The 26,561-nt window shown below is 46.4% G+C and overlaps 1 protein-coding gene across 3 annotated transcripts; it reads right to left on the reverse strand.

The window, feature by feature from the left end:
* Positions 1-60: 60 nt before the first annotated feature.
* On the reverse strand, positions 61-26,529 carry lrrk2 (leucine-rich repeat kinase 2). Of its 3 annotated transcripts, XM_088417984.1 has the most exons (50): positions 26,156-26,529; positions 24,796-24,881; positions 24,634-24,707; positions 23,134-23,222; positions 21,822-21,959; positions 20,938-21,072; positions 20,212-20,343; positions 19,483-19,602; positions 19,220-19,392; positions 19,074-19,153; positions 18,322-18,428; positions 17,795-18,049; positions 17,598-17,725; positions 16,934-17,078; positions 16,698-16,837; positions 16,402-16,533; positions 16,156-16,326; positions 15,821-16,085; positions 15,503-15,688; positions 15,330-15,442; positions 15,052-15,121; positions 14,751-14,947; positions 14,357-14,607; positions 13,538-13,689; positions 13,373-13,466; positions 13,002-13,188; positions 12,756-12,937; positions 12,344-12,573; positions 12,030-12,157; positions 11,348-11,566; positions 10,599-10,800; positions 10,286-10,374; positions 9,772-9,953; positions 8,797-8,951; positions 8,572-8,718; positions 8,057-8,248; positions 7,849-7,995; positions 6,785-7,088; positions 6,513-6,673; positions 5,542-5,712; positions 5,357-5,457; positions 4,163-4,348; positions 3,690-3,883; positions 2,582-2,654; positions 2,324-2,511; positions 1,839-1,985; positions 1,133-1,371; positions 689-757; positions 467-602; positions 61-317 (listed from the first exon to the last, which is right to left on the reverse strand). In XM_088417984.1, the coding sequence occupies exons 1-49, from the start codon at positions 26,289-26,291 to the stop codon at positions 475-477; spliced, it is 7,590 nt and encodes a 2,529-aa protein (XP_088274110.1). In that variant the 5' UTR covers positions 26,292-26,529; the 3' UTR covers positions 61-317; positions 467-474. The 3 variants fall into 3 exon arrangements, with proteins under 3 accessions (XP_088274110.1, XP_088274109.1, XP_088274108.1); XM_088417983.1 differs by having other exon boundaries at positions 9,772-9,950; positions 16,156-16,533; positions 26,156-26,404; XM_088417982.1 differs by having other exon boundaries at positions 16,156-16,533; positions 26,156-26,404.
* Between the last annotated feature and the right edge of the window lie 32 nt (positions 26,530-26,561).

Genomic DNA, 26,561 nt, shown 5'->3' on the forward strand with positions numbered 1-26,561 from the left:
CTTCTACATTAAACATCAAATACCACCCAAAAAACAAGACTGGAGGTCCTTCCATTAAAAATGGCGTAGTGTTTATTCAGTCGGTCTCATGGCTTCAAACGGCTAATTAGCATTGTAGCTAATGCTAACGCTGCTTGTCTTTTGCGCGGAAGCTAAAAACGTTTGCTATCGCGGGCCCTGATGTACATCACTTTTGTCCCTTTAAAAAATAAATCTCCTGTTTTCATTTGCTACAGCAGAACTTCTCAACATTTGATCCAAATTTAAGTCATTCAAGAAATCGCGGAAGTCGACTTCATCCCTTTACCACCAACGTTCTGAAAATCAAGAAAAAACTACATTTAGACACACACACACACACATACATATATACATATATATATATATATATATATATACAGTATATATATATATATTTTTTTTTTTTATATTGAAAGGAAGCAAATGAAATAAGACATAATGGAACCTTTGTTTTCAGTCCTGATTGTATAATCGCTCTCTCATCCTTGCCGCGATGTGTTCCCGCCTCTCGGCGTGTTTGTTCAAGTCTTTGACCTCGGAGGGCAGCGTGCTGCTCCACACCATGAGAACGGACTGGGCATCTGGGGTTGCGCACGGAACAAGCACGTTTAAATGGCGTGTGAGTGTGGCTCCACCCCTTGAATCCTGACCATCCGCCCTCACTTACCCCACTCGCTCTTGTCCCGCGGGAGTCTTCTGCCCAACACCAGGACCACGTTCTTCCAGTTCAGCGTCTCTGAGAATGCATTAGTTGAAGCAAGTGAAAGTTTGATAGAAGCTGCGGGTGTAGCTAATAGGGCAACTTATTTGTGTCCGCTCTCGGGTGTTTTTTTTGGTCTATTTTAGACTAAAAGTACATAGGCTATCCCACGTTTATTCTTATTGTATTGCAAAGCATTTATTTAGCAGTTTAACCTAGTTTGTGGAAGGAACAAGCGCCAGAAGAAAGGAGACACCATGACCTAACCACCGGACAGGACTGCCTGGATGGCCATTATGTTCTTGGAGAAGAATTTGTCGTCTTGCCGAGACAAAACGGACACGAGAGTGGACACAAATGAATAGGTTGACTTGCAGGAGTAAAATAATAGAATAATAAAGAAAGATCCACCTATGAATGCCGAGGAAACGCAACGCAGCGAGTGGCACCGGGGCGAGATGACGCGCAGCGCGCCGTGCTTGTTTCCCAGCTCCAGGAGCAGCAGGTGGCCACCTCGAAGACCCGCCCACAGCGCGGACGAGCCCGGCCCGATCAGCAGGGACTTGACCCGCGCCCAGCGGGCCCAGGACGGGGAGCCGTCGGCGGGCGCGTCCGCCTCGGGGAACCCTCCGCCGGAGCCGCACTGCTCTCTGGGATTGGGGGGATAAGACGCACGTTAAGATTGGCAATCGTATCCTGCCGAGAGCCATCCTGTTGATTCGTGTCCACCGTTGTGTCCGTTTTGTCTCGGCAGGACAGCAAAGTGAATCGCATCCCACGCAAACACATGAGACATCACTGGAAATGCCAGGATGTCCTCTACTGAGGACACTAGGACTTAGTAGGCAATTTTGTGCATTCATGGTACCATTACGGAACTTTTTCCATTATTTCTCTGTGAAATTAAAGGAGGAAGCATTGAAAATAAAACATTAGGGTGTTGAAACATCACCTTAATTATATAATCAAGTTCAAAATACGACCATGCTGCAAATTCTAAACTGTTGCAGCTTGGCATACTGAATTTTAACTTGGCATGTGTTTATTGTCCCAGTTTGGACTCTTCCTCTGCATTATTCAGCCCGCGTCAGCTGAAAAATCATCCCTTATGGTTTACCTGATGATTTGGGCGCAGTCAATGCAGTCCAGCAGGCGCTCGCTTCTCTTGTCCCAAACCTCGATGGTGGACATGCCGGCTTTGCTGACGTACGCGTACTTATCCACAGCCATGCGCCACACGCTGGCCTCGCCGCCGGGATGATGCCTGAGAATTTACAAAGGAAAAAAATCAACTCATTCAATGCCAGCGACGTATTTTCACGTTTATTAAGGACGTCCCGACATTAAATCCCAGATACTTAAGTATCAAATTGATATTTAAGTATATGAAGAACATTAATTTCCAAATACTTAAGTATTAAATCGATACTTTCTTGATTGAATGTTCAAACTCTAAAAAAACGTGAAAATCCGTCCCTGGCATTGAATGAGTTAATAACACTCATGCAGTATTTTGCCCGTTTTTGGCTCATATTCTTCCACATCATTCTGGTTGTACTCTTTGTGAAGGGAGGGGCGACGTGCGGCGCGGTGCGGACTTACGGGAGGGCGAGGGCGCGTCGGGTGTCGATGCTCCGGCTCACGTCGTAATGGGCGCCGAAGGACAGGATCCTGGTGGCGCAGCCGGCCCAAAGGCCGCGGGCGTCCAGAGAGTACGAGGACGCGCCTAGGCACACCACCGGGGTGTTGACCGTGCCCAGGACCACCGACTTGAGCGGCTGACCCGACTCCTGACGGACGGCAAGAGGGAAAATGCCATCGGGTTATAGATGGAAAAAATAAATACTTGTGTGATCAAACCTTAAGCGCCGAATCTTCGTAAATGGTGAGGATGCCGTCAGCGGTGCCGACCAGCAAGTAGTTTTTCATTTGCCTTGAAAAAAAAGAAACAAAACAAAGAGTATATTTTACAATGAATCCCAAAGCAAAGCAGATATAGACGGATATGGTTCATCGCATCGCCGATACGATACCGGTGATTAGGAGTCAAGGATATCAATAACCGATTTTATCAATTGTCGGTAAGATAATGGTCGAAAACAAAATATTATAAATACAAACTACCATTCTTTGTTCAAATGTCTTTACGCATGTTATTGGAATTATATAATAAGGATGAGCACGTACTGATACCGAGGTGTCGGTATCGGGCAAATTTGGGTTGGTATCGGTTACCCTATTTTGCCTGGTCTAAAAAAATGAGGAACTACAAAAAAGAATAGACAATTACTGTTATTTGCGTGTAATATGACTGAAAAATAATACTAATAATAATCAAAAGTGTTTCTGACAAGAGGGGAGTTAAATATAGAAAATAAGTGGTAGGACTAGATACATTTTGTACTGCTTCCTACTTTCTAACTAACTAACTAACTAACTAACTAACTAACACTTCCTTTCTAACTAGCTAAATACATACTATTTTCTTTCGAACTTACTTACTTTCTAACTAGCTAAATACTAACTAACTTATTTTCTTTCTAACTTACTTACTTTCTAACTAACTAACTACTAACTAACTATCACTTCCTTTCTAACTAGCTAACTACTAACTTATTTTTTTACTAACTTACTAACTAACACTTCATTTCTAACTAGCTAAATACTAACTAACTTATTTTCTTTCTAACTTACTTACTTTCTAACTTAGTTAGTTAGTTAGAAAGTAACTAACTAACTAACTAACTAACTATCACTTTCCTTTCTAACTAGCTAACTACTAACTAACTTATTTTCTTTCTAACTTACTTACATTCTAACTATCTAATTAACTAGTTTCCTTTCCAACTAACTACATTATTTTAAAAAAAAGCTCTATTGATACATGAATGTCCTCCTTTCAAATGATTTGTCATAGTTTTTTTTTTTTTTTTTTGAGAAAAGTATTTTATACTTTGTGGGCACTCACAGGCGCGGGGGGGTCTCGTGAAAGTAGAGGGAGGTGACGGCGTCACTGACGTCCCGCAAGCGGAAGCGCGTCGACGCGTCCTCGCCGCCCAGGACCGCCAGCGAGCCCGACTGCGTGCCGGCGACCAGCCAATCGGAGGCCCGGCCCGGGATCCGCACCGCCGCCAGGCACAAAACCGGACTGCTGCCCACCTCCTGATTGCACACATAATCAGATAAATACAAGAAAACAATGCAGCCCAATTAATTTTAGAAAATAAACAAAAGCCCATCAAGTATTCATGTAAAAAAAAAATCCATGTAAAAAAATCATTACATTCAAATAAACCATGAAAAAGTATGTACAGTATGTACTAAAAAATTCCGGAAAATTCCAAATTAGAAAGAAATGAAAAAAAAAAATGTTTAGCCACGATTAGCATATAGAGAATACAAAAACATTTTGTGAAAACGATGGCGAGTCGCGCGGCGTACCTGCGTGGAGACGCCATGCGAGCGGAGGTCCACGGCGGTGAGCGTTCCCGTCCTCTGCGTGCTGCCGCCTCCCCCCAGCCAGACGGCGCCGGCGCCCACCGCCACGCACTCGGCCTGCACGGGCCTGGGCAGCGCCAGCTCCCTCAGAGCGCACAGCATCTCGCCCGAGTTCAGCTTTCCAAACACCTGAGCCCAACCCCCGCCGCCCGTCATTGGAAAGCTCCCTCTTTTCGCAGGAGGTCGTTAGCAACCGTTTGAAAATTAGCTGAAAAAAATGCTTCTAAGGTTCTCGACCACAAATGTGGTCCAAAAAATGTCACGTTTTGTGTGGCTGAACCTTGTCGTTAGCGGCGCAATTTCCCTGGCAGACAAACTAGTAACAAAACGGATGATGATAAATGATTTAGCTCATATTGTGCTGGATAAAATACGCCTAGCGATACCACCACAAATGTAGTTCCGAAATGCTTACGTTTTATGTGGATGCACGTTGTCGTTAGTGACGCCATTTTCCTGCCAGACGAGCCAGAAGTAAAACAAATGATGCTACACGATTTAGCTTCTAAGATGCTGAAGAAAATACATCTAGAGATCCCACAAAAATTGTCATTCCAAAATTTTTCCGTTTTATATGGATGCACATTGTCATTAGCGATGCAATTTCTCCAGCGGATGAGCCAGGAAACAAAATGGCCGATGTTACATTATTTAGCTTCGAAGATGCTAAATAAAATACGCCTAGCGATACCACCACAAATGTAGTTCCGAAATTGTTACGTTTTATGTGGATGCACGTTGTCGTTAGCGATGCAATTTTTCTGGCGGGCGAACCAGGAAATAAAACGGCCGATGTTACACTATTTAGCTTCGAAGATGCTAAATAAAATACGCCTAGCCATACCACCACAAATGCAGTTCCAAATTTGGTACGTTTGACTCTTTTGCGCATTGCCGTTGGCCAGAAATAAAACGGATGACGTTACACGATTTAGCTTGGTTTTAGTGTCGAATTTAGTCGAATACACCTAGAGATACCGCCGTAAATGCGGTTCCAAAATCGTTAGGTTTTGCGCATTATCGTTAGTGATGCAATTTTCACGGCAGATCAGCCAGAAATGAGACGAATGACGCTACACGATCTAGATTCTAAGGCGCTGAATAAAATACACCCAGAGATACCAGCACAATTGTCACCTGCTGGGACGTGGGGCGATGGTGAGGATGAACCTGGAGACATTCCTTGATCAGATCCTGGAGGGCGGGCCACGGGGGGCAGCCGTAGTGCTTGACCGGATCTGCGGCGGCAACGCGCGAGCCGCTCGGCACGGTTTGCGAGGAGAGGCGCTCAAAGCCGGCGACGGGATGGCCTTTGCGCTTACCCGGAAGCTTTCCCTGCACGGCCACCTCGTCGAACTCGCTGGGGAACTTGACGCCGTCGCAGATGCGCTCGCCGCCCGTCAGCAGGTCGTACAGCAGCAGCCCCAAGGAGAAGACGTCCGCCCGCTGGTTGTACGTCACGTTGCCTCGGGCCACCTCCGGCGCGCGGAAACCTGGACGCCGGATTGGCGGTTAGCGTGCTAGCGCTAAGGTGCAGGATGAAGTTGATTTGGTTTGATTTTAATGCCGGGAATGGTACTTTTCAAATTAAGAGCAAATTCATTGGACCTCGAAGTAACTTTCCGGTCCATCCTTTGGTAAAGTATTGTATGCCATTATTTTCTTTTACTTCGTACAAATTAGTGATGCAATTTTTCTATTTTCTGAAGTTGCCGGTCAAAATAAGCCGAGTGATGCCACCAGAAAAGCAGCTCCAAAAAAACGGTTCTGGCCTGCAAATGTGCTTTATAGGGCACATCAGATGATTTTGTAAAGTATCAAAATGAGCAGAATTTTTTAATGAATGAATAACTTGAAATATTTATGATTAATAGTAATGTTAGTTCTTTATGATTAATAGTGAATTTGTCTCTATTTTGGAGAGTATTAAAAAAGAATGCATTTGAAGTTAAATCGTAATAATAAAAAAAACTGAGTCATAAAACAAAACAAAAAAAATCAAACATATATTAAAAAAAAATGCGCAACTTTCGTTTTGGCTAGCAAAACAAGCTAGCTTAATGCTAACATATAATGAAAAATGTCATAGACAGGCTAAGAGGAATTAGCAGAGGATGCAAATTGTCATTAGTGTCGCAATTTTTCTGGGATTTTTTTCTGATTTGTACAACCATAAGAATGTCTATCTAAATTTTCGGGGTGTCGCAGCAGCGCCAAAGAAAATGCAAGCGCCCCAAAATTTGCGAAGCGATTCACCACAGTCCGGACGCAAGCGCGGCAGGGCGGATCTGACCTGGCGTGCCCTCGGAGCCGCGGACCCCCATGCTGCAGCAGTACTGCGCGATGCCGTAGTCGGTGATCTTGGCGATGACGTCGGCGTCCGTCTTGAGGTTGAACAGGAGCACGTTGTGAGGCTTCAGATCTCGGTAGACGATCATGCACGAGTGCAGGTACCTGACGGGACGCGGCGGACCGCCTCGTGACTGGGAAGCAAAACTTTTTTCCGACCCGAACGTTCCGCGCCAAGGACGTCCATTCCCGTTTTTGTTCTCCCCCACTGCTTACCGTAATCCGTCAGCCACGTGCAAGGCGATCCTGTGCTTGAGCTTCCCGTTCAGGCTTCCTCTCTTGTGCTGGAAGAGGGAGTCGAGGGATCCCCGCGTGGCCAGCTCCATCACCAGGACGTGCGGAGCCGAGCCGGCCGCCAGGAGGCCCACCAGGCTGGGGTGACGCAGGCGCCCCAGCACCGCCAGCTCCTGTCTCAGGAGCCTGTGGACGTAAAGCTCCGACGCGTGCTTGTTGAACAGCTTGACGGCCACCTCCTCCTTCTTGTAGACGCCTCGGTACACCGTGCCGAAACCGCCGTCCCCTGTCGGGTCAAACGCTACCATGAGCGCTACTGCGATTAGACGTCTCAAGATTCTACGGGAACCAGATGAGATTTTTTTTTTCGCTCCATTTTTGACAAATAAAAACAAAGCAGCAAAATTTATCAAAATAGAATCAACTTCCATGTAGCATCTGTCATCATCTTCACAATATAGCAAACACTGATATAAAACTTAGTCCAATTTGGTAGAAATGTGCACTTTTTACTTTGAGTGTTAGCTTACTTTCAACTTGTGTGTTTTGTTCCTCTTCTCGAGCTCCTGAGGAATTTTTTTTCTTGCTTCTTTACTTCCTGGCTCATTGTTACCTGATTATTTCACCTAATTATTTTTTAGCTCCCCGAATTGGAGATTAAACATGATTTTATGAAATGTTGTATTGTTTGCGTCGATTTGTGACAGGCGCGAACGGAACTAAAAAGATGAGTCGAGTCAGACGAGTCAAAATGAAAAGTGATCGGTACAAACGGCAAGAGTGTCTTTTGGGATCATTTACGTCCATAAAATTTTGACAAGTCATCTGAGGGGATTTCACCAAGCCCACATTGAGCCATCAAGCACTGCTAGCTAGCGGCTAATTTTTGCTAGACGCAGCTGACGGCAGGATGAGTCAAGACGGCCGGAAAAAAATTCAAAATAAAAGCAAACCAAAGCATTTGTAACATTATATTAATTGCTATGGTAAAGTTGATTTTAAAGTCGGCATCGGCGGTGCGTTTTCGTTCCGTTCTGGTTTCTCACCGAGGAGGTTGGCTTTGGAGAGGTCCACGTGCAGCTCGTCAGCGTCCAGGATGGTCCCGGCCGGCTGGTCGCTGAGAACCACGTCCGGGGCCACCTGGGAGATCGGAAGCGTGCAGCGAGGGTCCTCGGGGTTCACCAGAAGAAAGTCTGAAGGGACAAGCAAGCATTTCTTACACTTTGGCGTCCGGGTTTTGAATCGGGCACGCACCCTGCTCGAAATGGACAAAGAGCTCCTCCAGCAGCATCTTGCTCCACTCGTGTCCGTCCCGGAAGCTGTAGAGAGCCCACTTCTTCAGGAGGGCCTCCCCGCTGCCGTGCACGTCCGTGTTCAGCAGGCCCGGGAACCACTCCTCCAGCAGGGAGTCCACCTGGTCCACCACCTGGCCCAGGAGCACCCGGCCTGCCGGGAGAAATGCCGTCCGCGTGTGGAAAAATGCCCTCAAAAAATGGAGTATGGTAGAAGCATTTCCAAATTTGGGGTGCAAAATTCCACAAAGATGGCCACCAATTCTCACGCTGCCTAAGTGGAATGCTGAGTTGGCTTTTATTCTTTGAAGCAAGAGCTCCATCTAGAGGGGTGAAAACATGGGACTCAAATGAAGCTTCATGAAGCACTTAGGACTTTCTAGTGCTTCATGAAGCTTCATTTTCCCGTCACTATTTGCAAAGGTCCGCCTTTACTTTGGAAGACAATTTCCTGATGTGAATTTGCAGCACGCGTACCTTTACGCGAGCAGGGCACGGTGATGCGGAGGATAGCAGAGACGTCCTCGTGCGTGGACGCCGCCTCCAGCAGGCAGTAGGCCTCATTGGACCAACTCAGGTGCACGCCTCGCTTCCAGCACGCTTGTTGGGGCGAGCAGGATTTTTCTAGGAAAGCGCACAAAGGTAGAGGTGAGGCAACTCGAGGCGGGGCAAGAAGAGAGGGGCGTGGCTCGGCCCGTTTACCTCGCCCGTGGAGCAAATAAGCCGAGACCTCCAGCAAGCGGCTGATCTGCCGCGGCCAGAAGTCTGCGGGAAAGTAGGGCATCTCGTACTCTCGCACAATCACCTCCGACTTCTCGCAGTGAGGAAGCTCCATGCTAGGCTTCTCCGTAGCTAAACTGGAGAAATGGGCAGTGTTAGAATCATTAAATATAGGTTATCCCATGTTTGTTTTTGCAACATGTATATGGGTAGACATGGATATTTTCTGTTGGGGTTGTTTGTGAATAAAGTGTGAGGAGACGACATGTCGCCTGCAGCTTTAAGTAGAAAGCAGGCACTGTGACCTAATCACAGGCATTGCTACCTAATCGCGTGGCGGAACAGTATGGGAAAGAAGATAGCAGTTATTACATGGACTGACAGTGAAAGGATTTGTACATACATCCCCTACTATCAGAAACTGTCCTTGCTATAATGTCAACTCTAATCTCATGAATAAAAGAGGAGAAGACTTTCGCATTATGGGAGTCCAGGCTAAGCCAATCATGGAAGTCTCGGAATGTCATAAGGTGCCCCCTAGCGCCTCCTGGTAGCTTTGGAGTGTCAACACAAAAATTTCGACTGCTCCCCCCGTTCGCGAGTTGGAGTTGGAGTCATACAAAAATTGGGGAAATGCATGATAAAGCATAGGATCTTGAATATATCCCAAATTGACAATATTTGCAATTTTAAATGGCAGTAAATGAGCCCGACATGGGCTAAATTTGACACCTACAGGTTGTAGCTCTCGACCTCCGGTTTGCAAGCATTTAGAAGGGACGCCAGCGTTGCATATTAAAAGTCGTCATGTTTTGACAATCCATACAATATTTTAGCCTCCCTCATGTTTTTGTATGCTTTTCCTTTGATCTCAAACATGAAAAAGCCCCATTTGGGTCAAAATTTATGGATGATGGGAGTGTACCTCATGATGCGTATCTTCCAAAGCGTGTGTACCTGCTGGGCAGGAGCAGGCGGTCTCGTCCACAGGGCAGCGCAATCAGGAACTTCTCCAGAAGTTGCAAGTAGTGCGTGGCGTGATTGGCGGGGAAACATTTGGTCTCCAGGAGAAAATCTTCCACTGCAGAACGCTGAATAACTCCTTGCCGTTGCTTCCAGTCATCATTCGGGGTTAGCTTCTGCAAAAGAGCGCCCAATAAGTCACAATAATAAATAAAAACAAATGAATAACTTCTCGATCGAGTGGACAAAGTATTGGCTCTGTGAAAGAACAAGATTGGAGAAACAAAAGGACTGTGGCGCCATCTGCTGGCATGAATCCTTTCCTGCCAGCAGATGGCGTCAATGTCCTTTTTGATGGCATAGAAACCACAAAGAAAGGAAATGATTTGTCTATTTCTTGGAAAAACAAAAAGGGTCGGTAATACAGATTTATTTACCGATATATTCACCTGTTTTTTGTTTATTTATTTTTTTAATCATCTGAAATACATTTTTCAGTGGAACAAACCTGCGAGAGGACATTGCAGAGCCACTGCGGATCGATGAAGAAGAGGTCGTGGAGCTGGAGGGTGGGATCGTCAAAATGCATTAAGATCCCTGAAGCGCATGCAAAGAAAGACAAAATGAGAGTGTTTTTATTTTATTTGACGCTTTTTAAGGGGACAGTCCACTTAATTTGGCCATTAAAACGTCTTGTGTAGAATGACATCCGGCTCGGCCAATCATGGCTCAACAATGAATGAAATAAGTGGACTATCCCTTTACCTGCTTTAAACACCTGCATGCATTAATGCGCTAATTGTTAGCAATCGGACACAGACCGGCTTGGCTGAGGAAATGGATGGCGTGGGGAAGCTCCGCCTCCTCCAGCGGCAGCTGACTCTCCTGGATGATCTCCAGCAGCTGGTGCCGCGTGAGCACGGGGAACTCCGCCGGAACCCTGCTCCTCTCCTGGAGAAGCCGGCGCTCCAGCTCCACGTAGCTGTCGGGAACCAGCTGGCCCATCACGGGCTGACCCTGGATCTGTCGGTTGGGAAGAGACAGAATGGGAGGCTTCGTGAAGCTTCATGAAGCACTTGTGATATTTTTTGTTTTACCACTTTAGATAATGCTCTGAAGGCAAGTGCAGGAGAAAGGTATCCCATTTCCACTGCATCTTTAAGTGAAGAGTGCCATCTAGAGGAGTAAAAAACAGCACATGTGCTTCATGAAGCTTCATGAAGCACTTGCGATGTTTGTTTGCTTTCTTTAGATGGTGCTCCGGCTTTAAAGATGAAGGCTAGTGCAGTGGAGAGGTATCCAATTTCCACTGCATCTTTAAGTGAAGGGTGCCATCTAGAGGATTCAAAAACAGCACAAGTGCTTCATGAAGCTTCATGAAGAACACTCTTCACTTTAAGTGAAGAGTGCCATCTAGAGGATTCAAAAACAGCACATGTGCTTCATGAAGCTTCATGAAGCACATGTGCTGTTTGTTGTATTTTTTTAGATGGTTCCTGCTTTAAAAATAAAGGCCAGTGCAGTGGAGAAGAAAGCAAGTCAGGATTGGACCACGCGGGCGCGGAAGCACCTTAAAGTCGTTGGCCTCCTTGGCAATGGCCTTGCGCAGTCGGACCACGCCGTCCGAGTCCTCGCAGGCCGACACGGTGAAGTAGTCCTGGATGGTCGGGAAGCCCTGGTGCTTGAGGAGCTCCTCGCGGATCTTGGTGAGGCAGGCTTGGAACGCCATGTCGTCGCTCACGTCCATGTGCGTTCCCACCAGGATGACGGGTGACTGCGGCGCCACCGCCTATGACAAGATGAACAATTCCACACTTGATTTTCTTTAAAATAATCTATACAGCAAATTTTAGAAAGTTACAGCAATTTGAATGCTGCCAAATCTCGAAACAGACATTGTTGAAATGTCATATTTTCATCAAAAATTCAAAACTAATCTCTGTGACATACGCCTGGTTTTGTGAAATCACATGACACATATTTGTGACGGACAGGAAACAAAACAGACAAGAATCTATAAGTTGCTTCATGTTCTAATTAATTTGCTCTTAATTTGAAAAGAAAAACGTACTGTACAAAAACGTACAAATTACATATTTGTATTCTGACATAGGCACATATATTTTTTTACAGACAGTGTTATCTTCATTTCAGATGTAAAAAGTTTTTTATGGCTCCCAGGGTCTTTTGTTCTGTGGAAGACAATCAAAACGGCTTTTTGAGGATTAAAGTTTGCGCTTAATTGCAGCTACCTTGATGCTGAAGAGCCAGGGCTTCAGAGCGTCCAGCTGCTGGGCCCCTCTGCTCAGGTCGTGCACCACCAGGTAGAGCGCTCGGGAGGACAGGAAAAGGAGCTGCGAACTGCACAGCTCGTCGCCACCTGAAGGGGGCGGAGCCATCAAAATAAAACTCCCGGGACTCAGATTTACATATTCACAGATGTGAAATATCCAGATTTGAACCGGGCTGTCGGCAAATTGCAATTGCAGAAAATATTACGATATGTCCTCTCGAGAGCCGGCCTATTCATTTGCGTCCACTGTCCCAGCACGAGAAGGAGCCGCACCCGAGAAGTCCCATACGTTCAGCACCATCTTCTTCTTGTCCCGCTCCCTGATGGTCCAGTCGCGGACGTCCACGGCGGAGCCGCCCGCACGCCTGGAGGACGTCTGCTGCGGCCGCTTGATCTTCATCAGCTTCCGTAGCAGGCTGCTCTTCCCACTGCCGGCGTTTCCGACCACGATGAGCTTCATGCGGTAATACGGAACCGCCTTCTTGAGACGCTGCTGAAGAAACCTGAAAAACGAGGAGCTGGCTCAAGAAATGCTGGGAGGTGATTGGTTCTGAATATCAGATTCTGACGGTGTGATGTTGCTGAGTTGTTGAGTCAACTCTGCAAGCACTTGCGATACCGTATATCTGGTCGTATTATCGTTGAGTCATGCCTGTTCGGGAGTCAAGTGTGTTTATCTTCTTACCTGACAATGTCTTTGGTTTTGCTTCCGATCATTTTGAGGTCCAGCTGGAGTCGCAGGCCGTCCAGCGGGAGGTCCCACAGGCGGCCCAGCCGGCCCATCTCGTCAGGGAAAGAGCGCAGGCCGGCGTTGCGGCTCACGTCCAGGGAAGTCAGACCCTCCAGCAGACCCACCTGAGGCGGGATCTGACGACAGCAAAACCATCGCTTTCGGATCTTCGGGTTCTGTTGCTGAAGCTGCTGGTCTCACCTCGGCGAGGTCGTTGTTGCTCAAGTGCAGTTTCTCAAGGCCGGTCCACTTGTGGACCGGCCCGCTTAAATCCAGCGCGCCGATGTTGTTGTGGCTGAACATCAGCTCGCGCAGGTTACTGGACGCCCATGAGCCCGGGCCCGGTAATACCGCGATGTGATTGGTCCTCATGTCCACTGATCTCAAGCTGGGGAGGGGGGTGTAAATTAAGCGCGTGTCCTATACACAGGTGGGTCCTATATTTTGTGAATTAGGGTATTTGCAACGAAATGGAAGGTGTTTCCAAACATTTGACTGACACGCTAAATGAGATGAAAACAATCATGTCAGGTGTCAAAAGGTCAAGGAAGTTTTTCTAGGGCATTGGGTACCTGGGCAGGCGCAGGATGGCGTCGGAAACGGCGCTGAAATTGTTGTTGGCGAGTTTCAAAGTGGTGAGTTTTGGTGGCAGCTGTGCCAAGGAACCTGCAGGCGGTAATTATCTTAGTGAAAGGCAGAATGGCGCCGCACTTCTTCTCGCAGATTCAGTGCCTCACTTATTTTGTTGGAGGAGGCGTTGAAAATTTCCAGCTTGGGGCAGCCCGCCAGGAAGCCGGGCCAGACGTCCGTCACGGCGTTCTTGCTCACGTCCAGCAGTTTGATGTCGGGGAGTTGCGGCGGCGGCATGGAGAGCTCCGCCATGTTGTTCCTGAAGATGGCAGCCCATGGTCAACTTGCTTCACAAGTCCCAGCTTTGTGATGCTTCATGAAGCGCATGTGATATTTTTGGACTCCTCTAGATGGCACTCTTGATCTAAAGGGCCCGTATTATGAACTTTCACCGATGATAGAACGCCCTCGTAGCGGCTCTACAGCGCCCCCAGACTGCTTGTGGCGAGTGATGGCTAAATGAAGCTTCATGAAGCACTTCTAGATGAAAGTCTTGATCTAAAGGGCCTGTATTATGGAAATTCAAACTTTTTGAGGCGGCATTATGAAGATTGGAACTTCCTTAGTGGCTCTACAATGCCTCCGTACTGTTCCTAGCTAGAGATGACTAAATGAAGCTTCATGAAGCACTTGTGATATTTCTGGACTCCTCTAGATGGCACTCTTCATGTAAAGGACCCGTATAATGGAAATTCATTATTTTATTTGATTAATTTTTTAGGTCCTTCCTGATTCACTTGAACATTTGGGGGGAAAAAAAAACTGGGATTGAATGTTGGGACTCGGAAAAAAAAAAAACGTCATAATACGACTTTGGGATTGAATGAGTAGACTTGTAATGCATTTCCTCAGCACTGGTCTTCATCTTTAAATCAAGAGCACCACAAGTGCTTCGTGAAGTTTGATTTTCCCATCAGTTCGCCTACCCTTCCATGAGCAGCTCCTCCAGGTTCCGGGCGGCGCGGCCCAGCTGGCGCGGGAACGCCGTCAGCTTGTTGAAGGACAAGTTGAGCTGGCGCAGCGACGGGCAGGCGACCGCCGCGTCCAAAGACAGCTGCGGGCCCACGCAGTTGCGCGACACGTTGAGCGCGGCCAGCGCCGGCAATGCCAAGAGCTCCGACGGAAGGGATTGGAGCTGGTTGCCCTGCAAGTCCAGTCGGGTCAGGCTGCTCAAGCTCTGGAACGCAGGTGCGGGATGGTGACTCAACAGCTCAATTGCTACCATAATTCCCCAAATTTTCCACCAAATTTTGCCGCAAAATTCCACCGATTGTCCATTTTCATCGTCCTGCCGTCTACTAGATGGTACTGGATGGTCACCTGACAGAGCGCGGGGGGAAACTCCAGCAGGACGTTGTGGCTCAGGTCCAATCTCAGGAGATGAGCCAGCTGCCGCTGAACCGGCCCGTGGTCCATCAGGCACAAGAGGCAGTCCAACTCGTTGCCCGACAAGTCCAGCAGGCGGATCCGCTCCTTCTCCTTGGAAAGCGCCGAGGAGCTCTCCAGAGAACCGAACGCTAACAACCACAAAATACAGCCGGTCGCAGAGGGTTTGGAACCCGACTCCACTCTTCTTCATTGGTCACAATTTGATGCTGAATTTTTATTTTTGAAAGCGTACGGATACTTTTCGGATGTCCTCCATATCGTTTGTTTGCGTGCTCCGTGTGTTCGCTGTCGATTGGACCACTCTGGGGAAAGAAACGTTCAACCATCCCGTTAGACGCAAAGATTATCAATTGATTTACGATCAAATAAGTCCGTTTTGAGCCTCTACAGTCATTTTTAGACTTCTAGTGTTTTTTTCGTAAGATGTATCAAGACCAACGGCCCAAATTGGTCAAAACTGACACGAAGCAGGCACCAATAAACAAAGCGGGAATACAAAAATGAAAGTACCTCTGCACTGGCGTGTCTGCGGCGTCCGTAGTTTCTCTTGAAGGAACCCCCCCTCAGTTCCTCTGTGGAGTTGTTGTGGGGCTTCAGGGTGAGCCCCGCCAGCGAATCGCTCCCTGAACGACACAGAATGATCAAAAAGACGTCAGCCCGACGCGGACCGACGACGTCCTCACCGTCGCTCTCCATGTCGTCCAGGAAGAGGCCCTCATCCACGGAGAGGAAGCTGAAGCTGGAGTCGTCGCTCTCGTCCGAGATGTAGCCGGACGTCAGGCAGGGCTCCCCCGGAGACTTGAGGGGAGCTCCCAGGCTTCTGGAGCGCTGTAAGGAGTGGATGTAGCGGGCCAAGCTAGCTCCTTTGCCTTCCATACACAAAACACATCTGGTGTTTAGAGTTTTTTCTTCAGGGTTCTCCTGCAAAACCTAGCGAAAACGCGAAGCGCTAAACCGACGACATCCCTAAAACTGTGTTTCTAACGTTGCGGCCTTCTTACCGGCGCTGTAGCGGCGACTGTGCGCCCCGCCTCTGTGGGCCAGCAGGGGGCAGAGCCAGGCGGCGTCCAGGCGGCCCAGGCGAAAGCCCCCGAGACACAAGGCGTTATTGTTGAGGTCCAGACCCAAGCGGCTCAGCAGCTGGATGACCATGGGCCCGTCGCCGCGCTTGACGCTGACGGCCAGGGCCCGGCGCAGCTGCTGTTCGTGGGCGCCCTGGCTCAACAGCAGCTCCACCAGCTCCAGGGGGCCTCCCTTCTCGCACACCTGCGACGCAGAGCCCGCGGAGGCGGAGCTCAGCATCGGCCGCGCCCCGACAAGTTAGCCGACGACCCACCCGGTAGATGAGGGACTCCGTTTTGGTCTTCTTGTTGACGTCGGCGCCGAGCTCGATGAGACACTCCGCCATGACGGTGTCTCCGTCCTCGCACGCCTTCTCCAGCATGCTGTAGTGCAGCTCCGAGTTGGCGCACATCTTGGACAGCGCCAAGCACGCGGACCGACGCAGCTGACGATTCGAAAGCAGGGACTGAACGAGGGGCGTCCGTTTCGGTGTCGAAATGGCAACTCGGATCGGACATACCGGATTCCTGCCGCGCTCGGGGATGTCGGACTCTCGGAGATGCTGGAATATTTGCCGGTCAAAGTCTTCCCTCTGTAGCTCGCCGGCTGATCCCGAACAGGCATCCAGCATCCTCAGCGCCACCTGAAAACACTGCACGGACGCCAGAAAACTTTGGGATAATGCGATATTTTTCATTTTAAATGCTAGAAAGTAAATTAATGAAAACACTTGTGAAGCTCGAGAAGAGGAACAAAACAGACAAGTTGAAGCTAAACAAACACTCAAAGTAAAAAATGGACTTTGAGGTTGGATACCTTGAGCAGTAACTCATGATCCTCCTGGTACTGGCCCAGTGAGGCTACCAGGACCGAAGCCAAGACGGGAACGATCATCCTGGAGAGTTTTTTCTTGGTTACCAGGTAGCTGAGCAGAGTCAGACCCCAGTAATGAATTTCTGCAGGATGATGAGGACACATGAAAACATGGATTTTTACAGATTATCTTTCTTTTTATTTTATTTTTTTCAAGACCAGCAATATGACGAACACACCTCGATCCCGCGGAAACATCTGCAGCGTGTGGAGCACTGTGTCAATCGCCCCCTGTTGGCAGAGCAGGTCCACTGCGCCTGAGCAGTCGGCCAAAGCGGAGAGCACCTTCAAGCCGCACACCTGGATGGTCGGACACCTGATGAACTACACGCACACGCGGAAAAAAAAAACAAAAAAAAAACAGAAATAAAATTGATAATGTTACACACTGTACTGCGGAGTTGCTTGATAAAATATACCTAGATATACCACTACAAATGTAGTTCCGAAATTAATGAAGTTAGCACAGAGGTGAAATAAAGGACATAAATATGTCTGACTTATTAAACTTTGAACGCTTTGCAAAGGAGTCATTATGACAAAATTTTGCAACAAATTACTTCCTGTTCCAGATCATTTGCTCTTATTTTAAAAAGAAAATTTAATGGCATTCAAAACATGAATGCCTGCAGAAACCATATGAATTAAAGTCTTACATACTCTGTGAAAGTGTCTTCACAAACCCCTAGGGGTACTGATACCCATTATGGGAGTGTACAGACAAAAGTATCGGGACACAGATAAGAGAGTACTTGTGCATCCCCCTCACGGGGGAGAAACTGGAATCAATCCTATCTCCACTGTATTATTGTGCCAGATGACATGACTCTGCAGCATTCGTACCCTGTTGAGGACCTCCAGGTAGACCGCATGCGCTCCCTCCACTACACATTGATTCTTCAGGACCTTCAGGGACACGTCAGCCATGTCAGGGTCCGCCACCGAGGCGCCGTGCTCTCGTAAGCTCCGATCTGGAAAAGTTTACCTTCGAATCAGTCGGCAGGCTCGTTTGGGCGTCGGGTCTGCCGACCGCGTGATACCTGGATAGAAGAAGACCAGGCTGGCACGCAGAGCCTCCAGCTGAACCTCCGGCTGGAAGTTGTGGACCTTCATGACGCTCAGGATCTGACCCACGGCCATGTTGAGCTCATCCAGGCCGGCGGTCCGGCCCTGGAAGAGGAGGCTGAGCAGGCGGCAGGCGCTGAGCGACACCCGCACCGAGGCGGGGTGCCTCTTCATCATCTCCGCCACGTTGACGTGGAGGCCGCTGGACAGCAGCGTGGAACGCATCTGAGCTGAAACAGCGAGAGAAGATGGTCCTTGAAATCGGGGGTTCTCAAACTTTTTAGGACATTGTAAAAATATGTGAAACTGCTTGAACTGATTGGTTTATTGAAGAGACGTGAATACATTCACAATTTAACTATTTAGCGTTATCTAAGAAGGCATTCCTGGAAACATTCTCAGTCACTTTTATGATGTGGATGTTGCCTTACGAACTGGGAGGACTTTCACTTCATAGTTGTGCAGACTGTATAAATTCGGTATGAATAAATTTTAAATTTACGAGTTTGCTTGACCAGCGTGGCGATGGCGCTGGTGGCAGCCTCAAATACGCGAGTCGAGGAGGAGTGAAGCAACATGGCTGCCATCAGTTGTCTGTGAACAGGAGTCCTGAAAAGAGATGCACACTCAAAACTTGTTCATAAATTGGGACGGAATACTCAGTGTCGGGTAACGAAAAAAAAAAAAAAAAAGTCTTAGGTCCATTTAGTGTACCGTGTTTTCCGCACTTTAAGGCACATCTAAAACGGTAGCTTCTATTCTATGCGCCTTATAATGTGGTGTGTGTCCTATATATTATGTATATGTTTCTGATTGAAAGGTTTGACTGAAATATCTGATTGTTTGTTGATATTCACTTTAGTTCCATCTAGTGGATACATGACGCAACCTAAGTCACTACTGTAGCTTCTATTCTATGTGCCTTATACTGCGACCTATATACAAAAAGGTTTTACAACAGGCCATTCATTGAAGGTGCGCCTTATGATCTGGTGAGCCTTATGGTGCGGAAAGTACGGTATGTAATATTGGCAGTGGTTCTTAAATGGGAGTACGCAAAGGCACTTCAGGGAGTATGTAAGAGTTCAATCAGGATTCTGTAGCAGGAAATCAAATTTAAGGATTTTTAATGTTGTGACAGGCATGGTAGCTTTCTTTCCAAATTAAGAGCAAATGCATTGGAACAAAAACCAATTTATTACTAAATTGCGTTATAATGAAAATAATGAATAAACAATGACTGCTGTAGAATACCGATCATCCCGGTCCTCTTCGGGATGCCTCCTTCCAGCTCCGTGGACCAACAGACTGTGAATGGCCCAGCATGCAGCTTCCTGCAAAGATCGATGGGAGATCTCCACACTCGATTCCTTTTCAAAGATGGAGTCGCTAGGTCCAACCTGAACATGCGGTTCCGCGGCGTGGAGCTCCAGCGCCGTGCAGCAGACCCCCATCCAGCACAGGCCCAGGTCCAAGTCGTCCACACGTGCCGAGCCGCTCCCACGGTTCTCCTCCGCCTCGCCGTCCTCCAAGCCTTGCTCGGCCGCCGCTCTACTTTGCACCATGCTGGAAGCTAAAAAGCGCAACGTTAAATTGTGTTTGTGCATGTAAAAATGTAAGGAAAATAGATTTATGAGATTAATTTGTGTGCGTGTGTCCTTACTGAGGTCTGCGAGGCAGGACAGGGCGGCGGCCTGTAACGTGGCATTGCGAGGGAATGTTTGGCAGGCCCTCACCATCACCCGGGCCACGCCGTTCAGCACCAGGATGTTGTAGTAGCTCTCTACGTGGTCAACAAACATGCACACACCCATTCATGCACATTCACATGCTAACAAATCAATTCCAATGAACAGGCCTGTCAAGTGAAACAAACATTTATCACAAGATCTATCCTTAGATAACTAGCTAGATAGATAGATAGATAAAAAGTTAGCTAGCTAGCTAGCTAGCATAGATATATAAAACCATAGCTAGCTAGCATAGATAAAAAGACAACTAGATAGCAAGCATAGATAGATATATCATAGCTAGCTAGCATAGATAGATAGACAGATAAAAATTTAGCTTGCTAGCTAGCGAGCATAGATAGATAAAGCTAGCTAGCTAGCTAGATAGATAGATAGATAGATAGATAGAGATGGATATAGATAGATAAAACGTTAGCTAGCCAGCATAGATAGATAAAACGTTAGCTAGCATTGACAGACAGACAGACAGACAGACAGACAGACAGACAGACAGACAGACAGACAGACAGACAGATAGATAGATAGATAGATAGATAGATAGATAGATAGATAGATAGATAGATAGATAGATAGATAGATAGATAGATAGATAGATAGATAGATAGATAGATAGATAGATAGATAGATAGATAGATAGATACCTGAAGTGAACCTTCGAAACAGGCAACACGCCGTCTCCTGGAGATCCTCGTCCTGCGGGAAGGCGTCCATGGCCGAGATGATCGCACAATAGCAACGAGCGCTGCCGGACATTAACATCTCCACGTTACTGCCTGCAAGAAGACATTAATATGAATTTTCCCATAGGCTTTTAAGATTACATGAAAGCAGTGACAACATTGTACATATTTTGAGCCATACTGCCCAACTTTAGTCATGAACTTAGATTGGATAGCTTCTTTTTTTTGAATGAGGCCATTCTGTGGAGCTGTCATTCAAAACAAAGCAAAACAAATCCTCATTTTGTGTGTGTGCGCGTGTGAGAATCATCACAATGTCAACACGCCAGCATGTGCGGCGGACACAGAAGCCAATCAAGTCATTTTGGCAGAGACGAGTCCACCAAAAGTCAAAGTGGTGAAAATCAGGCTTTGCCACATTCGCGCCAGATGCACTCTGAATAAAAGCCGAGCCCTAATTGTTTGCCTCGGATGTTTTGTTAGTGACGTGGCTGACTGCGAGCCAACTTTCTTTGCATGGATGCCAAGCGGCAAACGAAAACAACGTATTGTACATCAGGCGAGTAAATGTCAGATGATTTTGCAACCTCACATAAATAGACAACAAGAATGACAGGCTGGACTTCAAGTTCCTATCATTTGTATATATGATGCTAATATGGCGCTAATGATGGAGGAGGGTCTTACTGGGTCTACAAAGGGGAAGGAGAACCTTCATGGCTTGCAGCAGCAACTCGGGCTTGTCGGGGAACCCGTGCAGGGCAGCGAGAACCACGAGGTGGTCCTGGGTCTCCACAAACTCCACCAGGTGCTCGTCATTTACTGGAACATCAGAATAGATTGGTATTTAAAAAGTTAACCCTCCCGATTAAAATAAGAAAATTAAATGTACTTTTCTTTGTAATGTTTGATGGCCTATTTTAACAACAGTTTACTTATATGTGGCGCACCGCGTTATAAGGTGCATAGGATAGAAGCTACAGCAGTGGCCGGGGTTGTGTTATGCATCCCGAAGATAAAGCTGCGCTAAAAGGGTCGTCAACAAAACAATCAGATAAGTCAGTCACACTTAATTAATATATTATTAGAAATTAAGAATAAAGGTGATTGGAAAACAGGAAAAAAATCATTTTTAAGATACCGTATTTTCCGCACTATAAAGTGCACCGGATTGTAAGGCACACCTTCAAAGAATGGCCTATTTTAAAACGGTTTTATAAATAAGGCACACCGCATTATAAGGCGCATAGAATAGAAGCTACAGTAGTGGCTGGGGTTGCATTATGCATCCACTAGATGGAGCTGCATGAAAGGAGAGTGCGCCAAAACAATCAGATAAGTAAGTCCAACTTTATGAATAGACAATCAAAAACTACGGATGAATACGATTTGTGGAAAGTACTCGCTGAAGAACAAGAAAAAAATACTTCTTCATTACGTTAAAAGACTGTTTACCTCAATGCCAAGGCAAATCAAGACTTTAAACTTCAAATCTTTAATCAAATTGCAACCAAAAACCTTAAAAAAAAGTTTGTTTAGCTAAAAAAGCCGACCAATGAGTTGGGGCCCACCTCGATGAAGGAGCGCCTGCAGAACTCGGCAGCCTTGGAGCTGCACCTCCTCGTTGGAGGCCAGAGCCTTCATGGCCTGCACGGCGAGGCCCAACGCGTCCTCCTCCTCATCTTCCAGTAAAACCAGAGCCATGGCGTCTACGTCGTGAGGATGTCACGTGTTAGGGTTAGCTCGCTAACAAGCCAAGGATACCAAAAACAAGGTCCTTGACAAGGACACAACCTTGAAAATAAATCACAACTTTCCACTGATTAACTCATTCAATCCCAAATACGTATTTTTACGTTATTACTGAAGTTTTTTTTTTAAGAGTCCAGTCAATCAACCATGTATTATTTGGTGTTTTATTTTGAAGTTGGCTTTTGCAACACGGCCCTTGCCATTTTTTGTATTCATATTCGGTAGGTCTTTTTTTGGGGGGCTCGAGGATAGTCCAGGAACGAAGTGGAAGCTCGCCACTCCTCTTTTCTCAAACCACTAAAATACTTTCCTCTTCTTGCCTACTAAGTGACGGCTCTCTTTTGGTTTTGATTGAAAGCCGAACATGCATTTTTTGGGGGGGTTTCCATTTTCGGGTGAAAATTTTTGGTGGACGAAAATCCGGTGCCTCGTTATTACTAACAAATGAATGGCGGGTAAAAATGCTTTTTTTTCCCCCATCCGTGGCAAGTTTTCTGTCAGTTAAGATGGTGAGAAAGTTGTACATTTCCACTCGTGAATTAAGCTATCGTTCTTACTTAAGCACCTTGACAAAAGGAAAATTCCCAAATGCTATCAAGCTAATTGCATTTGCAAAGTAGCTACTCAAGCCTTAATTGTGCGGTTTAACAACAGTGCTTGAGGCCTAATTGTACTTTGCACCTGTCAAAACATGTTTTGTGATTGGGAATGTTGAAAACCAATTATTAAAAATACAGTATGCTAAATTTAGTCTGTGCATATGGATTTTGTCCAAAGGGACATTTTTGGGCAACATTTGTCTGTAGTTTAGAATGGACAACGGATAAAAGCAATCGACATCATTTGTCAACAATACAAAAGCAATGATTAACATTTGATGTAATACATTTCTTTTTTTTCTCTACATCTATTTAACTAATTTTTCATGCGCATAACAGGAAATAACATCACTACTATTGGTACTATTTGCCCGATTTATAGTCGTGCAAACAAAACAGATTTAAAAATGAACACTTACGGCGTTATGTTTGTGAACAAACGTTGCAGCAAAATGAAAGCACTTTAAAGCAAAGATGAATTGAAAAGAATAGACTAAAAATAGCGGCGGTTTGGTCCCCGGGAGGAAAGTACCTGAGTGCAGAAGGAGGGCCAGGGCCCGAAGCGCCACCCTGCTCACCCGGCTGTCTGCGTGGTACTGTGACAGAACTTTCAGGATGTGCCTACACACACACACACACACACACACACACACACACGCGCGCACACTGTGGCTTGAATTTTAACGAAGGGGCAAGGTTGGAAATAGAGAGAACCAACTGGGAAGAACCATATTTTCGGGAGACAGGATGTACTCCCGCATAATGGCCAAACATGTGGACAAAACTGTATGAATAATTGTATATAGGTTATCCCATATTTGTTTTATGCAATAAGTATACAGGCAGATTAGTACGGATGAATGTTTTCTGTTACTGTTGTTTATGAAGAAGAGGAAAGCAGCTGTAAAAAAGAGAAAGGCGCCATGACCCCGACCAAAGAGCAAAACCAGAACTGGGTCGCGCTTGATTTTCCTGAGGAAGAAGATAGCAGCCTGGACTCGTAAACTGCATTTCCCATGATCATAAATTGATTGTGTACACTGTTGCTAGATGTCTCCCCAAACCCTCCAGGGTAAAAATGGCTTTTGTACCTTGGGCCAACCCAAAGAAGGTCCAGGTTCCTGTTCGCTCTCCTCGCGAGTAAAAGGCCCTTGTCTTCCTTCCTGTTTGTTGTTTATTAAACGTTTTAGGTTGCCTTAACCCAACAAAAACCATTCAAAAGACTAGACCTCTGATGAAGTGGAGACAGGTGAAACGCTACGTAGAAGTTTTTTTTTTGGTTGACTAATGGCTCTGTTTCTCTCTTTAAAATAGTCATTACCTGTGCCCATGCTTACTCGACTCCGTTGGTAGGTTTGATTTGAACATAAACTACCTAACCTCAACCGATTCATATCTTCTACTCTAAAAAAAAAAAAAGATCTGAACTTGTGGGGTCCACAAAAACAGCAAAACCCAAGATTTGGTCCCCACTTTGCAGCAAAAACCAAGGGCAAACACACATTCATGTAGTTATGACTTGAACATTTCAAATTCTTCTGTTCCGTATTGACACGTGTGACAATATCGAAACCTGCCAGTTGATTTTCGGAATGCGCAACAGCTTCTCAAAAGGAAAGTGTGAGGAAGTCAGATGATAAGGAATTTGAAAGGCGCTCGTAATTGAAATTACAACAGCTAACTGCATACTTTATGGATGTTCACCTGACAGGCATGTCAATAAAACACACGGATAACAGGAATGACGCCTCTTTCAATAAATAACCGGCACAAATATAAAACGAGTGTGTTCAAAGTGCGGCCCGGGAGCTAATTGTGGCCCATAGATGGCCGCTATTTTTTTTTTTGTGGCAAAAATTACGATTAATAGTATTGTTAATGTTTTAATGATTAATAGTAGAAAGTACTATGTGAAGATCACTGTGTTATTAGAAAAACCTACTGCATTCATCACAATATCGACAAGAGAAAGTCCATATTTTCAAAATAAATGTCAGTGCAGTCGTATTGAGCGTGGGACGCAGGCGCTTACTGGTGAGATGTGTTCAAGTGCTCCGGGATATTTGGACACGTTTCCAGCAGCTGACACAGCAGTGACCAGCCCACCTATGGCGAAAGGATGAGTTGCGAGCGTAACGGGCGCCTCTCCTGGCCCGGGTGATATTTGGGATTGCGTGACGGTGCGTTCAAGTACCTGCTGGACACATCTGCTGTCCATGTGAGACGATAGCGTGGCCATGAGGGGCTCATGGATGTCTTTGTCGGCAAACAGCTGGCGCGCTGCAACAAAGCGAGGCCGCATGCTAGCTTTCAGTTCTTCAACCTGCGCAGTTTTAGTTCCACTACGATTCTCAAGTGTCATTAATATGAAGACAAAAGCAATACAGATGATTAAAATCAGGAGGAGCGGTTGGACGAACTGTTTGACGTACGAGGACGCAGTTGTTGGACATATGAGCTACTTGGGGAAGTCATTCATCTACAATTGAAGGAGGAGGTGGACGTTTGGGATAGTTGGACAGAAAAGTGTACTTGCGAGGACTAGTTGGACAAGTGACCTACAAATGAAGATTAGTGGACAACAGATTTACTAGGGAAAGCCACTAATTTACAATCAAACATTAGTTGGACATTTGGGGTAGTTGGACACTCGATCTACTGTAGAATGAGTAGTTTCAGGATGATTTGGATTGGTCAAAAGGATATTTGACAATGGACATTATATCTCCAAAATGTCCCTTTAGAGGTTGTTTGGACATTGTCTTTTTCAGGGAAGGAGTTGTTGGACATTTGAAGCTGATGGACTTTGGCCTTAGAAGAACATTTTTGGACAATGGCTTTATTGTTTATTGTTTGGAAAGAAGCAGCTGAAGTATTTGTTGGACATCTGAATTTGCAGGACATCGGACTTATTAGAGTCAAAAGTATTCGAATGACTAGTTAGTTGGACAAGACACTTGGAAATCATCAACCTGACGAATGTTGGAGGCAAAGTAATAGAGAAAGCGAGATATTGTCTGGAATAGGAGCAGTTGAAAGACTAATTAGGGCAGGACGGCTTGGACATAAATTCAGACTTAAGCTGAGATCTATGGAGTCATTAATGACAATTTGGACAGTATATATATTTAAAAAAAAGATTAATTGAAGGGATTAGTATATACCTGACAATCATTCTGTCCTCAAGAGCTGCTAAGCTGCATGTTTTTCAAGTTTCCATCCTCCAAAACACCTGATTCAAATCCAGATTTGATTGCAGCTCAGCAGAAGCTCGGGAACAATCCCGATCACTTCAATCAGGTGTTTTGGAGAACAGAAGCATCAAAAACAAGCAGGACAGCGGTCCTTGAGGACCGGGTTTGGACTAGTTGGACGGTCAAGGGACGTGGACATTGGTTCTACTAGCAAAGTACTTATTGGGCACTTGGAAGTCGATGGACAATGGATCTAATCATGGAGTAGCCAAACGACTAATTGTGAGGGACTAATTGAACATTCGATCTGCTAGTTGAAGATGATGTTCAACTTGCAGCCACAAGTTGTCTGTCGCCTACCATAGTCGCTGTGAGACAAGAAGAGAAGATCCTTCAGGATCTGGACGAGCGTGTTGAGCTGCCTGTCCTCCTGGGGGTTCCTGAGCCTGACCACGAGCTTCCTCAGCCTCTCCTCCAGCTCCTCTTTGCTGTCCATCTCGTCAAAAGCGCCCGGGGCGCTCAGATCACGGCAGCCCCGAGGACAAGGCTCGGATCGGCCGAGCGGCCGCGAGATGGGCCGTGCGCGAGCCTGCCATCCGCGCACATGTCTCGCCGTCGAGGAGCTTGAGTCAACTTTCGCTTTCCTTCCTCTTTTTGTGTGTGTCTTCGCTATTTTTCTTTTCGCTACTCCTCTTCTGGCCCGTGACAGACAGCCGCAGACAGACAGGCGTGTTCTTGCCTCCCACGATCACATCATATGACTCCA

Source organism: Hippichthys cyanospilos, chromosome 6, assembly GCF_059441005.1.
Source record: "Hippichthys cyanospilos isolate Australia breed blue-spotted pipefish chromosome 6, RoL_Hcya_1.0, whole genome shotgun sequence".
Classification (NCBI taxonomy): Eukaryota; Metazoa; Chordata; class Actinopteri; order Syngnathiformes; family Syngnathidae; genus Hippichthys; species Hippichthys cyanospilos.

Bases quoted from the DNA above. Each gene is read 5' to 3' on its own strand.
- lrrk2 (XM_088417982.1), bottom strand. From the start codon at position 26,291: ATGGACAGCAAAGAGGAGCTGGAGGAGAGGCTGAGGAAGCTCGTGGTC. The intron at 12,158-12,343 runs GTGCGGCTCCTT...CGCCCCCTTCAG, and splicing joins GAACGTATGGGACTTCTCGG to GTGGCGACGAGCTGTGCAGT. The intron at 603-688 runs GTAAGTGAGGGC...GCGCAACCCCAG, and splicing joins GCGGGACAAGAGCGAGTGGG to ATGCCCAGTCCGTTCTCATG.